General features: G+C 49.6%; 1 protein-coding gene across 1 annotated transcript; it reads left to right on the plus strand.

Annotated features, from left to right (window-relative positions):
• Positions 1-342: 342 nt before the first annotated feature.
• Positions 343-15698, plus strand: LOC124142971 (sperm axonemal maintenance protein CFAP97D1-like). Its single transcript, XM_046511747.2, has 6 exons — positions 343-570; positions 1257-1327; positions 7722-7843; positions 8003-8126; positions 8997-9116; positions 15463-15698. The coding sequence occupies exons 1-6, from the start codon at positions 432-434 to the stop codon at positions 15520-15522; spliced, it is 636 nt and encodes a 211-aa protein (XP_046367703.2). The 5' UTR covers positions 343-431; the 3' UTR covers positions 15523-15698.
• Positions 15699-16417: the final 719 nt, after the last annotated feature.

Below are 16417 nucleotides of genomic sequence, written 5' to 3' on the forward strand. Positions count from 1 at the left end.
AGCTTATGCGCACTCGATGACCCCTGACGTGACTGGCAACAAAATACTACAAATTACGTCATAGGGTATGATCACGTGTTTGAAAAGTTTGTGGTACTGTATTCTAAAGGTAGGCATACACCTAACGGGATCGGGTGGTCAGGCTCGCTGACTTGGTTGAGGCATGTCATCGTATCCCAATTGCATAGATCGATACTCATGATGTCAGTCACTGGATTGTCTGTCTATTAACAGACCTCCGTCATATAGCTGGAATATTGCTAAGAGTGTGGTCTACTACTTGAGGTAGACAGGAACCCAGTCTAATCTAATACCGATGACGTCATAGACAATGAATGACGTCATAAACATGTAATGACATCACTAACAGAGAACCGTTCAGTTGTTGACCTCCAGCCTGAGGCTTTACGATAAGCGTAATGTAAACAATAATGTCCGAGAAGAAGAAAATTAAAAAGAAACCGAAGATGCACCGCGCCTACCAACCCGTCACCCCTGCCAATAACATATACTTGAAACAGAGATGGGATCAGGATATATTTTTTACTCACAGACGGAAGGTCGAGGCGGGTAGGTACAAATAATAACAGGCGTCTACATCTCAGTGTTGTTATTCATGGCTATTAACATTTGCTATTCAAGGTGTGTGTGTGTGTGTGTGTGTGTGTGTGTGTGTGTGTGTGTGCAAGGCGACACAAAATGGCGCCTGAAAACAGATGCGCCGGTGCACATCACTTACCAAAATGGCGGAAGGTGTCGGGTATAGGTCTACTGCATTCTTACCTGGTTACCATATAGACCCAGACCACAATGACATCATTTTTAGACATCAGACGTTCATATTTTGTTTAATTTCGATGCCTAAATGGAGTAACTTTCAAATGTATCTGGTCAAAATCCTTGGCAACAAACTGAGGCCAAAGAGACCTATTCCCATGTTATGTCATTCTAAAATCACACACACAGACACACGTTTTATTGAAACAACAATAAATGTAATAAACCACAACATAAGAATAAACGTATCTGCATGACTAGATGTATTATTAATCACATTTTTGTTTTGAATGCCATAATGAACCAGTGTGGTTCGTGGTCAACATGTTCGGGTTTACAAATGTTTGTAATTGTTATACTACCACAATATATGTTATTCTTATATCAAGGGGCGTTTTAAAAGTGTGTTCAAATTTGTCTGTTTGTCTATCTATCTATCTATCTATCTATCTATCTCAAACTCCGATAATGTGTTCCAGCCAAAGCTGTGATAGACAACAAGCCTCCCAAAACATACATGCACCTGCACATCAAGCTGAAGAAACTACAGGTGAAGTCTTTACTCTCTTACCATCAGCGTATGCACGTTCAACAGTCTAATATAAGATCTGACCGCCTCCGTGGTCTAAGTTTTGGAGTGTCTGCCTGGTAGAGCGGAAGGTCGGTGTTTCGCTCGCCTGGCCGTAATACCAAAACAATACTTGTTGCTACCCTGCCTAGAATTCGGCAATAAGGGCTGGACGACTGACCTGTGTTGTGCCTGTGAGTATTTAACCCTGGTGACCAGTGTGTTGTGCCTGCGGGTATTTAGCCCTTTGTTTCTGGTGACGGGTGTATTGTGCCTACGAGTACTCGACACAATGATTCTGGTGACTAGTGGGTTGGCCTGTGAGTATTTAACCCTATGTTCCTCGTGACCAGTGTGTTGTGCCTGCGAGTATTTAGCCCTATCTTTCTGGTGACGGGTGTGTTGTGCATGCGAGTATTTAACCCTATGTTCCTCGTGACCAGTGTTTTGTGCATGCGAGTATTTAACCCTATGTTCCTCGTGACCAGTGTATTGTGCATGCGAGTATTTAACCCTATGTTTCTGGTGACCGCTGTATTGTGCAAGCGAGTATTTAACCCTATGTTTCTGGTGACCATTGGATTGTGCATGCGAGTATTTAACCCTATGTTCCTCGTGACCAGTGTATTGTGCATGCGAGTATTTAACCCTATGTTTCTGGTGACCGCTGTATTGTGCAAGCGAGTATTTAACCCTATGTTTCTGGTGACCATTGGATTGTGCATGCGAGTATTTAACCCTATGTTTCTGGTGACCGCTGTATTGTGCAAGCGAGTATTTAACCCTATGTTTCTGGTGACCAGTGTGTTGTGCATGCGAGTATTTAACCCTATGTTTCTGGTGACCGCTGTATTGTGCAAGCGAGTATTTAACCCTATGTTTCTGGTGACCATTGGATTGTGCATGCGAGTATTTAACCCTATGTTTCTGGTGACCAGTGTGTTGTGCATGCGAGTATTTAACCCTATGTTTCTGGTGACCCCTTGTTTTGTGCAAGCGAGTATTTAACCCTATGTTTCTGGTGACCATTGGATTGTGCATGCGAGTATTTAACCCTATGTTTCTGGTGACCAGTGTGTTGTGCATGCGAGTATTTAACCCTATGTTTCTGGTGACCCCTTGTATTGTGCATGCGAGTATTTAACCCTATGTTTCTGGTGACCATTGGATTGTGCATGCGAGTATTTAACCCTATGTTTCTGGTGACCCCTTGTATTGTGCATGCGAGTATTTAACCCTATGTTTCTGGTGACCATTGGATTGTGCATGCGAGTATTTAACCCTATGTTTCTGGTGACCAGTGTATTGTGCAAGCGAGTATTTAACCCTATGTTTCTGGTGACCGCTGTGTTGTGCATGCGAGTATTTAACCCTATGTTTCTGGTGACCATTGGATTGTGCATGCGAGTATTTAACCCTATGTTTCTGGTGACCATTGGATTGTGCATGCGAGTATTTAACCCTATGTTTCTGGTGACCGCTGTATTGTGCAAGCGAGCATTTAACCCTATGTTTCTGGTGACCAGTGTGTTGTGCATGCGAGTATTTAACCCTATGTTTCTGGTGACCCCTTGTTTTGTGCAAGCGAGTATTTAACCCTATGTTTCTGGTGACCATTGGATTGTGCATGCGAGTATTTAACCCTATGTTTCTGGTGACCAGTGTGTTGTGCATGCGAGTATTTAACCCTATGTTTCTGGTGACCCCTTGTTTTGTGCAAGCGAGTATTTAACCCTATGTTTCTGGTGACCATTGGATTGTGCATGCGAGTATTTAACCCTATGTTTCTGGTGACCAGTGTGTTGTGCATGCGAGTATTTAACCCTATGTTTCTGGTGACCCCTTGTATTGTGCAAGCGAGTATTTAACCCTATGTTTCTGGTGACCATTGGATGGTGCATGCGAGTATTTAACCCTATGTTTCTGGTGACCAGTGTATTGTGCAAGCGAGTATTTAACCCTATGTTTCTGGTGACCATTGGATTGTGCATGCGAGTATTTAACCCTATGTTTCTGGTGACCAGTGTGTTGTGCATGCGAGTATTTAACCCTATGTTTCTGGTGACCGCTGTATTGTGCAAGCGAGTATTTAACACTATGTTTCTGGTGACCATTGGATTGTGCATGCGAGTATTTAACCCTATGTTTCTGGTGACCAGTGTATTGTGCAAGCGAGTATTTAACCCTATGTTTCTGGTGACCATTGGATTGTGCATGCGAGTATTTAACCCTATGTTTCTGGTGACCGCTGTATTGTGCATGCGAGTATTTAACCCTATGTTTCTGGTGACCATTGGATTGTGCATGCGAGTATTTAACCCTATGTTTCTGGTGACCAGTGTGTTGTGCATGCGAGTATTTAACCCTATGTTTCTGGTGACCCCTTGTTTTGTGCAAGCGAGTATTTAACCCTATGTTTCTGGTGACCATTGGATTGTGCATGCGAGTATTTAACCCTATGTTTCTGGTGACCAGTGTGTTGTGCATGCGAGTATTTAACCCTATGTTTCTGGTGACCCCTTGTATTGTGCATGCGAGTATTTAACCCTATGTTTCTGGTGACCATTGGATTGTGCATGCGAGTATTTAACCCTATGTTTCTGGTGACCAGTGTATTGTGCAAGCGAGTATTTAACCCTATGTTTCTGGTGACCGCTGTGTTGTGCATGCGAGTATTTAACCCTATGTTTCTGGTGACCGCTGTATTGTGCAAGCGAGTATTTAACCCTATGTTTCTGGTGACCATTGGATTGTGCATGCGAGTATTTAACCCTATGTTTCTGGTGACCAGTGTATTGTGCAAGCGAGTATTTAACCCTATGTTTCTGGTGACCATTGGATTGTGCATGCGAGTATTTAACCCTATGTTTCTGGTGACCGCTGTATTGTGCAAGCGAGTATTTAACCCTATGTTTCTGGTGACCAGTGTGTTGTGCATGCGAGTATTTAACCCTATGTTTCTGGTGACCGCTGTATTGTGCAAGCGAGTATTTAACCCTATGTTTCTGGTGACCATTGGATTGTGCATGCGAGTATTTAACCCTATGTTTCTGGTGACCAGTGTGTTGTGCATGCGAGTATTTAACCCTATGTTTCTGGTGACCCCTTGTTTTGTGCAAGCGAGTATTTAACCCTATGTTTCTGGTGACCATTGGATTGTGCATGCGAGTATTTAACCCTATGTTTCTGGTGACCAGTGTGTTGTGCATGCGAGTATTTAACCCTATGTTTCTGGTGACCCCTTGTATTGTGCATGCGAGTATTTAACCCTATGTTTCTGGTGACCATTGGATTGTGCATGCGAGTATTTAACCCTATGTTTCTGGTGACCCCTTGTATTGTGCATGCGAGTATTTAACCCTATGTTTCTGGTGACCATTGGATTGTGCATGCGAGTATTTAACCCTATGTTTCTGGTGACCAGTGTATTGTGCAAGCGAGTATTTAACCCTATGTTTCTGGTGACCGCTGTGTTGTGCATGCGAGTATTTAACCCTATGTTTCTGGTGACCAGTGTGTTGTGCATGCGAGTATTTAACCCTATGTTTCTGGTGACCCCTTGTATTGTGCAAGCGAGTATTTAACCCTATGTTTCTGGTGACCATTGGATTGTGCATGCGAGTATTTAACCCTATGTTTCTGGTGACCAGTGTATTGTGCAAGCGAGTATTTAACCCTATGTTTCTGGTGACCATTGGATTGTGCATGCGAGTATTTAACCCTATGTTTCTGGTGACCAGTGTGTTGTGCATGCGAGTATTTAACCCTATGTTTCTGGTGACCGCTGTATTGTGCAAGCGAGTATTTAACCCTATGTTTCTGGTGACCATTGGATTGTGCATGCGAGTATTTAACCCTATGTTTCTGGTGACCAGTGTATTGTGCAAGCGAGTATTTAACCCTATGTTTCTGGTGACCATTGGATTGTGCATGCGAGTATTTAACCCTATGTTTCTGGTGACCGCTGTATTGTGCAAGCGAGTATTTAACCCTATGTTTCTGGTGACCAGTGTGTTGTGCATGCGAGTATTTAACCCTATGTTTCTGGTGACTGCTGTATTGTGCATGCGAGTATTTAACCCTATGTTTCTGGTGACCATTGGATTGTGCATGCGAGTATTTAACCCTATGTTTCTGGTGACCAGTGTGTTGTGCATGCGAGTATTTAACCCTATGTTTCTGGTGACCGCTGTTTTGTGCAATCGAGTATTTAACCCTATGTTCCTGGTGACCATTGGATTGTGCATGCGAGTATTTAACCCTATGTTTCTAGTGACCGCTGTAGTGTGAAAGCGAGTATTTAACCCTACGTTTCTGGTGACGATTGGATTGTGCATGCGAGTATTTAACCCTATGTTTCTGGTGACCAGTGTATTGTGCAAGCGAGTATTTAACCCTATGCTTCTGGTGACCATTGGATTGTGCATGCGAGTATTTAACCCTATGTTTCTGGTGACCAGTGTGTTGTGCATGCGAGTATTTAACCCTATGTTTCTGGTGACCGCTGTATTGTGCAAGCGAGTATTTAACCCTATGTTTCTGGTGACCATTGGATTGTGCATGCGAGTATTTAACCCTATGTTTCTGGTGACCAGTGTATTGTGCAAGCGAGTATTTAACCCTATGTTTCTGGTGACCATTGGATTGTGCATGCGAGTATTTAACCCTATGTTTCTGGTGACCGCTGTATTGTGCATGCGAGTATTTAACCCTATGTTTCTGGTGACCAGTGTGTTGTGCATGCGAGTATTTAACCCTATGTTTCTGGTGACTGCTGTATTGTGCAAGCGAGTATTTAACCCTATGTTTCTGGTGACCATTGGATTGTGCATGCGAGTATTTAACCCTATGTTTCTGGTGACCAGTGTGTTGTGCATGCGAGTATTTAACCCTATGTTTCTGGTGACCGCTGTATTGTGCAAGCGAGTATTTAACCCTATGTTTCTGGTGACCATTGGATTGTGCATGCGAGTATTTAACCCTATGTTTCTGGTGACCAGTGTATTGTGCAAGCGAGTATTTAACCCTATGTTTCTGGTGACCATTGGATTGTGCATGCGAGTATTTAACCCTATGTTTCTGGTGACCGCTGTATTGTGCAAGCGAGTATTTAACCCTATGTTTCTGGTGACCAGTGTGTTGTGCATGCGAGTATTTAACCCTATGTTTCTGGTGACTGCTGTATTGTGCATGCGAGTATTTAACCCTATGTTTCTGGTGACCATTGGATTGTGCATGCGAGTATTTAACCCTATGTTTCTGGTGACCAGTGTGTTGTGCATGCGAGTATTTAACCCTATGTTTCTGGTGACCGCTGTTTTGTGCAATCGAGTATTTAACCCTATGTTCCTGGTGACCATTGGATTGTGCATGCGAGTATTTAACCCTATGTTTCTAGTGACCGCTGTAGTGTGAAAGCGAGTATTTAACCCTACGTTTCTGGTGACGATTGGATTGTGCATGCGAGTATTTAACCCTATGTTTCTGGTGACCAGTGTATTGTGCAAGCGAGTATTTAACCCTATGCTTCTGGTGACCATTGGATTGTGCATGCGAGTATTTAACCCTATGTTTCTGGTGACCAGTGTGTTGTGCATGCGAGTATTTAACCCTATGTTTCTGGTGACCGCTGTATTGTGCAAGCGAGTATTTAACCCTATGTTTCTGGTGACCATTGGATTGTGCATGCGAGTATTTAACCCTATGTTTCTGGTGACCAGTGTATTGTGCAAGCGAGTATTTAACCCTATGTTTCTGGTGACCATTGGATTGTGCATGCGAGTATTTAACCCTATGTTTCTGGTGACCGCTGTATTGTGCATGCGAGTATTTAACCCTATGTTTCTGGTGACCAGTGTGTTGTGCATGCGAGTATTTAACCCTATGTTTCTGGTGACTGCTGTATTGTGCAAGCGAGTATTTAACCCTATGTTTCTGGTGACCATTGGATTGTGCATGCGAGTATTTAACCCTATGTTTCTGGTGACCAGTGTGTTGTGCATGCGAGTATTTAACCCTATGTTTCTGGTGACCGCTGTTTTGTGCAATCGAGTATTTAACCCTATGTTCCTGGTGACCATTGGATTGTGCATGCGAGTATTTAACCCTATGTTTCTAGTGACCGCTGTATTGTGCAAGCGAGTATTTAACCCTACGTTTCTGGTGACCATTGGATTGTGCATGCGAGTATTTAACCCTATGTTTCTGGTGACCATTGGATTGTGCATGCGAGTATTTAACCCTATATTCCTCGTGACCGGTGTGTTGTGCCTGCGAGCATTTAACCCTATGTTTCTCGTGACCATTGTGTTGTGCATGCGCGGATTTAACCCTTTGCTTTTAATGACCAGTTTGTTGTGACTGCGTGTGTCCACAGATGGAGGGCGAGCGTCTCGCCATCGTGGAGCGGGACAACCGCATTCTGCTGGAGAAGATGGCGCATATCATGAGGACCGGCGGCTTGGTCGACAACGTCAAGCGCGACTACACGCACAAGAGGTAAGGGAGGTAACTCAGAGCACTCTCGTATACAACGTTTGTCGGCTGCAACCTTTTTTAATGCAAACACCTTCTATTAAATACAGGTTAACCTGTTTCCGTATTATGCAAGCTAGATTATTAAGCGTGTCATTTCTCCTTGTCTCCCACATGTTTAAGCTTGAACAAGACGAAGCGCCAGCGGGAACTGTTGCGGATCACATACGAGAATATGGCCATATTGAAGAGAATCAACGCCAAGGAGCCGCACTATAATCACATGAAGTGGGAGGCCGAGCATCACGTAAGGGAGGCGGCAGTAGATAGGTTCATGTGATCCATGGGGCGATGGGGTAGCCAAGAGATCAAGGCCCAGGTTCTATTCGCCACACAGGTACAATGTGTGAAACCCATTACTGGTGTTCCCCGCCATGATATTGCTGGAACATTGCTGGAACAATTCCTTAAATCTGCGTTAAACCTAGACTGGAAGCGTTCCCTGTTTGTAATATGATTTTATTTTAAATAAAAAAGATCCGAGATTTGTTTTTGTTTTCCTCTATCTTGCAATTGTATTTTTAGTTTGCTTTTAAGGTTATCACCACCATCATCATATTAGTCGTCATCCGCACAGCCATAAGCATGCAACATTTGAACCACATTTGTTTTTATTAATGGGGTCATTTTCATTCAGCCGATTTTCCGAAGTTCATCATGGAATCGTCCCGTGAATATCCGGGGTTGAATAGGTCTTCATCAACCCATGCTTGTCGTAAAAGGCGACTATGCTTGTCGTAAGAGGCGACTAACGGGATCGGGTGGGACTTGGTTGATGCATGCCATCGTATCCCAATTGCGTAGATCGATGCTTAAGATCATCACTGGATTGTCTGGTTCCGTCTCGATTATTTACAGACCGCCGTCATACAGCTGGAATATTGCTGAGTGTGGCGTTAAAAAACAAACACAAATCATCATGGAATGTCTTTTCAGCTTTATTAGGTCTTTTTCTGTGGCAAGAGTATCAAGGGGGTTATGATAGTGATGATGATTGTGGACGATGTCGATTGTACTGTTATTGTGATGTGGGCGAAAACTGTGATTATATCTATTATGATGGTGATGATGATGATGATGATGATGATGATGATGATGATGTTATCCGCTGTTACAGTGTAACCAGTCCTACATGATGAATGTAGCCAAGTACCGACATCACTGGCGGAAGGAACAACAGTGTTACCGTATCCGGAAACATCAGCAAGATGCGGCCAACAGGCGAATCAAGGACCAGGTGAGCACCTTTTTCCACACTCACAGAGCAAATAGCTGATTTTACGAGTATGTTTTCTGTTTTGTTTCTGATGAGCCCAGCTGAAAATAACGTTAAAAGAAGCAGGGGGCTACTAGGGGGCTGAGTATTTGTGGGCATTTCTTTGACCAAACGCCCTCGCGCCATGTCAGCAAGTCATGTCCTGGCAGCCCTACTCCTGCGTAATCTTCCTCCCACGTCAACATCCTACACCCTCTCACGTCCACATCCTACACCCTCCCACGTCCACATCCTACACCCTCCCACGTCAACATCCTACACCCTCCCACGTCCACATCCTACACCCTCTCACGTCCACATCCTACACCCTCCCACGTCAACATCCTACACCCTCCCACGTCCACATGCTACACCCTCCAACGTCCACGTTCCTACACCCTCCCACGTCCACATCCTACACCCTCCATCGTCCACATCCTACACCCTCCCACGTCAACATCCTACACCCTCCCACGTCAACATCCTACACCCTCCCACATCCATATCCTACACCCTCCCACGTCCACATTCTACACCCTCCCACGTCAACATCCTACACCCTCCCACGTCCACATGCTACACCCTTTAACGTCCACGTTCCTACACCCTCCCACGTCCACATCCTACACCCTCCATCGTCCACATCCTACACCCTCCCACGTCCACATCCTACACCCTCCCACGTCCACATCCTACACCCTCCAACGTCCACATCCTACACCCTCCCACGTCCACGTTCCTACAACCTCCCACGTCCACGTTCCTACACCCTCCCACGTCCACATCCTACACCCTCCCACGTCCACGTTCCTACACCCTCCCACGTCCACGTTCCTACACCCTCCCACGTCCACGTTCCTTCACCCTCCCACGTCCACGTTCCTACACCCTCCCACGTCCACATCCTACACCCTTCCACGTCCACGTTCCTACACCCTCTCACGTCCACATCCTACACCCTCCCACGTCAACATCCTACACCCTCCCATGTCCACATCCTACACCCTCCCACGTCCACGTTCCTACACCCTCCCACGTCCACGTCCCTACACACTCCCCTGTTCACATCCTACATCCTCCCACGTCCACATCCTACACCCTTCCACGTCCACATCCTACACCCTCCCACGTCCACATCTTCCCACGTCCACATCCTACACTCTCCCACGTCCACATCCTACACCCTCCCGTGTCATCCTACACCCTCCCACGTCCACGTCCCTACACCCTCCCACGTCAACATCCTACACCCTCCCACGTCCACATCCTACACCCTCCCACGTCCACGTTCCTACACCCTCCCCTGTCCACATCCTACACCCTCCCACGTCCACATCCTACACCCTCCCACGTCCACATCCTACACCCTCCCACGTCCACGTTCCTACACCCTCCCACGTCCACGTCCCTACACACTCCCCTGTCCACATCCTACACCCTCCCACGTCCACATCCTACACCCTTCCACGTCCACATCCTACACCCTCCCACGTCCACATCTTCCCACGTCCACATCCTACACTCTCCCACGTCCACATCCTACACCCTCCCACGTCATCCTACACCCTCCCACGTCCACGTCCCTACACACTCCCCTGTCCACATCCTACACCCTCCCACGTCCACATCCTACACCCTCCCACGTCCACATCCTACACCCTTCCAGGTCCACGTTCCTACACCCTCCCACGTCCACATCTTCCCACGTCCACATCCTACACTCTCCCACGTCCACATCCTACACCCTCCCACGTCATCCTACACCCTCCCACGTCCATTTCTGCCCACTTCCCCACGTCGCAACGCTTCCACATCCCCCTATGTCCCCACGTCCCTACGTCCCCATGCCTCAACGTCTCCACGTCCCCACGCTCCCATGTCCACATGCCTCCACATCCGTCCACGTCCCCACGTTCCAACGCTCCGACGTCCACATCCGCCCTCGTCCCCACGCCTCAGCGCACCCACGCTTCCACGTCCCAATATCCCAGCGGATCCATGCCCCACGTCCCCACGTTCCTTCACCCTCCCACGTCCACATCCTACACCCTCCCACGTCCACATCCTACACCCACCCATGTCAACATCCTCCCACGTCCACATCCTACACCCTCCCACGTCCACATCCTACACCCTCCCACGTCCACATCCTCCCACGTCCACATCCTACACCCTCCCACGTCCACATCCTACACCCTCCAACGTCCACATCCCACTTCCCCACGTCGCAACGCTTCCACATCCCCCTCGACGTCCCCACGTCCGCACGTTCCTACGTCCCCACGCTCCCACGCTCGTCGCCAAGCTCAACGTCCCCATGTCCCAATGCTCCCACGCTCCCACGTCCCCACGCTCTCCCACGCTCCCACGTCCCCATGCTCCCACGTCCCCACACTCCAACGTCCCCACGCTCCCACGTCGCCACACTCCCACGTCACCATGCTCCCACCCTTCCACGTCCCCACACTCCCACGTCCCAACACTCCCATGTCCTCACGCTCCCACGTCCCCACGCTCCCACGTCCCCACACTCCAACGTCCCCACGTCCCAACGCTCCCACGCTCCCACGTCGCCACACTCCCACGTCCCCACGCTCTTACGTCCCCATGCTCCCACGTCCCCACGCTCCCACGTCCCCACGCTCCCACGTCCCCACGCTCCCACGTCCCCACACTCCAACGTCCACATGCTCCCACGTCCCCACGCTCCCACGTCCCCATGCTCCCACGTCCACATGCCTCCACGTCACCACTTCCCCAAGTCAACATGCCTCTACGTCACCATGCTCCCACGTCCACATACCTCCACGTCACCTTGCTCCCACGTCCACAGGCATCCACGTCACCATGCTCCCACGTCCACAGGCCTCTACGTCACCATGCTCCCACGTCCACATGCCTCTACGTCACCACGTCCTAACGTCCACATGCCTCTACGTCACCATGCTCCCACGTCCACAGGCCTCCACGTCACCACGTCCTCACGTTCACATGCCTCCACGTCACGACGTCCCAACGTCCACATGCCTCCACGTCACCAGGTCCCCACGTCCACATGCCTCCACGTCACCACGTCCCCACGTCCACATGCCTCAACGTCACCATGCTCCCACGTCACCACGTCCCCACGTCCACATGCCTCTACGTCACCATGCTCCCACGTCAACATGCCTCCACGTCACCATGCTCCCATGTCGACAGGCATCCACGTTACCATGCTCCCACGTCCACAGGCCTCTACGTCACCACGTCCCCACGTCCACATGCCTCCACGTCACCATGCTCCCACGTCCACATGCCTCTACGTCCACATGCCTCCACGTAGACAAGCCACTACGTCACCACGTCCCCACGTCCACATGCCTCTACGTCACCACGTCCCCACGTCCACATGCCTCTACGTCACCACGTCCCCACGTCAACATGCCTCTACTTCCCCATGCTCCCACGTCCACAGGCCTCTACGTCACCATGCTCCCACGTCCACATGCCTCTACGTCACCATGCTCCCACGTCACCATGCTCCCACGTCCACATGCCTCTACGTCACCACGTCCCCACGTCACCATGCTCCTACGTCCACATGCCTCTACTTACCCATGCTCCCAAGTCCACAGGCCTCTAAGTCACCATGCTCCCACGTCCACATACCTCTACGTAACCACGTCCTCACGTCGATCACCACGTCCCCACGTCCACATGCCTCTACGTCACCATGCTCCCACGTCCACAGGCCTCCACGTCACCAAGCTCCCACGTCCACAAGCCTCCATGTCCCCACGTCCTCACGTCCCCACGTCGATCACCGCTCTTCCACGTCCCCACACTCCAAAGTACCCATGCCTCTACGTCACCATGCTTCCACGTCCACATGCCTCTACGTCACCATGCTCCCACGTCCACATGCCTCTACGTCTCCACACTCCCACACTCCAAAGTACCTATGCCTCTACGTCACCATGCTCCCACGTCCACGTGCCTCTACGTCACCATGCTCCCACGTCCACATGCCTCCACGTCACCATGCTTCCACGTCCACAGGCCTCTACGTCACCATGCTCCCACGTCCACAGGCCTCTACGTCACCATGCTCCCACGTCCACATGTCCTCACGTCGATCACCATGCTCCCACGTCCACATGCCTCCACGTCACTACGTCCCAACGTCCACATGCCTCCACGTCACCAGGTCCCCATGTCCACATGCCTCCACGTCACCATGCTCCCACGTCCACATGCCTCCACGTCACTACGTCCCAACGTCCACATGCCTCCACGTCACCAGGTCCCCACGTCCACATGCCTCTACGTCACCATGCTCCCACGTCCACATGCCTCCACGTCACTACGTCCCAACGTCCACATGCCTCCACGTCACCAGGTCCCCACGTCCACATGCCTCCCATCACCATGCTCCCACGTCCACAGGCCTCTACGTCACCATGCTCCCACGTCAACATGCCTCTATGTCACCACGTCCCCACGTCCACGTGCCTCCATGTCATCATGCTCCCACGTCCACAGGCCTCCACGTCACCACGTCCCCACGTCGACATGCCTCTACTTCCCCATGCTCCCACGTCCACAGGCCTCTACGTCACCATGCTCCCACGCCCACAGGCCTCTACGTCACCATGCTCCCACGTCCACATGCCTCTACGTCACCATGCTCCCACGTCACCATGCTCCCACGTCCACATGCCTCTACGTCACCACGTCCCCACGTCACCATGCTCTTACGTCCACATGCTTCTACTTACCCATGCTCCCACGTCCACAGGCCTCTACGTAACCACGTCCTAACGTCGATCACCACGTCCCCACGTCCACATGCCTCTACATCACCATGCTCCCACGTCCACAGGCCTCCACGTCACCAAGCTCCCACGTCCACAAGCCTCCATGTCCCCACGTCCTCACGTCCCCACGTCGATCACCGCTCTTCCACGTCCCCACACTCCAAAGTACCCATACCTCTACGTCACCATGCTTCCACGTCCACATGCCTCTACGTCACCATGCTCCCACGTCCACATGCCTCTACGTCTCCAAACTCCCACACTCCAAAGTACCTATGCCTCTACGTCACCATGCTCCCACGTCCACGTGCCTCTACGTCACCATGCTCCCACGTCCACATGCCTCCACGTCACCATGCTTCCACGTCCACAGGCATCCACGTCACCATGCTCCCATGTCCACAGGCCTCTACGTGACCACGTCCCCACGTCCACATGCCTCCACGTCACCATGCTCCCACGTCCACATGCCTCCACGTCACCATGCTCCCACGTCCACATGCCTCTACGTCCACATGCCTCCACGTAGACAAGCCTCTACGTCACCACGTCCCCACGTCCACATGCCTCTACGTCACCACGTCACCCCGTCCACATGCCTCCACGTCACCATGCTCTCACGTCCACATGCCTCTACGTCCACATGCCTCCACGTAGACAAGCCTCTACGTCACCACGTCCCCACGTCCACATGCCTCTACGTCACCACGTCACCACGTCCCCACGTCCACATGCCTCTACTTCCCCATGCTCCCACGTCCACAGGCCTCTACGTCACCATGCTCCCACGTCCACAGGCCTCCACGTCACCAAGCTCCCACGTCCACAAGCCTCCATGTCCCCACGTCCTCACGTCCCCACGTCGATCACCGCTCTTCCACGTCCCCACACTCCAAAGTACCCATGCCTCTACGTCACCATGCTTCCACGTCCACATGCCTCTACGTCACCATGCTCCCACGTCCACATGCCTCTACGTCTCCACACTCCCACACTCCAAAGTACCTATGCCTCTACGTCACCATGCTCCCACGTCCACGTGCCTCTACGTCACCATGCTCCCACGTCCACATGCCTCCACGTCACCATGCTTCCACGTCCACAGGCCTCTACGTCACCATGCTCCCACGTCCACACGTCCCCACGTCCCCACGTCCTCACGTCGATCACCACACTCCCACGTCCACATGCCTCTACGTTCCAACGTCCCCACGTCGATCACCACGCTTCCGAGTCCCAACGTCGATTACAACGTCACCACGTACACATGCCTCCACGTACCAACGTACCAACGTACCCACGTCCCCACTTCCCGGAAATCACAATGTCGAATGTCGTTAAACGCGTCATTTCCATTAATTATAAATGCAATATGTTTTCTGTTTTGGACGTACAAACGTAATCACCGGTGTGCACACTGTGTCAGCCCGTGTGCTGCCGCACACACATGGCATACCTTAAATAAGGTCATGCCTGTTTATTTAACATTTACGGTATCCTCATATTCAGTGATATGTCCACTGTTGAAGGTGCTGATCCCTGACAAGACCTCACCCAAAGACTCGCTGCCTCCCTTACAGTCTAAGTAGAGGCCAACGTAGAGTATTTATGGCATGGCGTCATGTCCTTTCGCACATATTTATATTTTTACAGAATTTATTTGCTAGTACAGCTTTATAGCCCTAACTGTATTCATTGTATTTATTTTATAGTTGTGGGTAAGTGGAAGTGTCTTCTGGGAGTGTAATAAAATGTAACGTGGAAATGCGTTCCTTGGTTTTCTTCTACATCACGTGATGTGAACTGATGTTGTAACACAGGATATATGTCAAGCTTCGTATACACAGTAAAAATGTTTACTCCCCGATAAACATAACAGACGTATATATGAGTGTAGTATTCTCTCCTGGAGCGATTCAATCTCATTAAAATCAGATCTTAGTTCTCGCTACCGCTAAACAAAGATCCGAGGACCCGTCATGTCAGACCGACCTTGCGCGAACTTTGATCGACCAATGGAATGACTGACGAGAAGTCGACATTCGCCAATCAGAAGGCAGCTTACTCGTGCTTTGCGGCACTAATTTCAAATTGGTGACTACGCTTCGGAACATTTTTTGACAAATTCTCGATTAAAAATTTGAAACCTGAACAAAAGAACATTCTGGAATGGCTAATAGATGGTCTAGATTGTATGGATTCAGTCGTTAACCCCGTAACTATCGTTCGGAATACCCCCTGTAAAAAGTTTTCGGGGTTGCATGATAAGAAATGATCACATTCCGGGTGTCACTTTCATGATCTGGTAATCGACGCTCTGATTGGTCGGGTGAAAGGTCGTTCTGACGTGACCCCTAATTAGATGTCCTCAGATCTTTGTTTAGCGGTAGCGACAACTAAGATCTGATTTTAATAAGATTGGGAGCGTTTGGAAGTATACCATCTTGATGCGATTTGGATGTAGCGCGTGTATGCGTGGAGGTG

This window comes from Haliotis rufescens, unplaced genomic scaffold, assembly GCF_023055435.1.
Source record: "Haliotis rufescens isolate VD_foot unplaced genomic scaffold, xgHalRufe1.0.p SCAF_6, whole genome shotgun sequence".
Lineage (NCBI taxonomy): Eukaryota > Metazoa > Mollusca > Gastropoda > Lepetellida > Haliotidae > Haliotis > Haliotis rufescens.

What these genes read in the sequence shown, in the direction of transcription:
- LOC124142971 (XM_046511747.2), top strand. Translation starts at nt 432, where the DNA reads ATGTCCGAGAAGAAGAAAATTAAAAAGAAACCGAAGATGCACCGCGCC. An exon ending in CAGACGGAAGGTCGAGGCGG is followed by an intron (nt 571 to 1,256) that starts GTAGGTACAAAT and finishes AATGTGTTCCAG; the next exon opens with CCAAAGCTGTGATAGACAAC. An exon ending in TCAAGCTGAAGAAACTACAG is followed by an intron (nt 1,328 to 7,721) that starts GTGAAGTCTTTA and finishes GTGTGTCCACAG; the next exon opens with ATGGAGGGCGAGCGTCTCGC.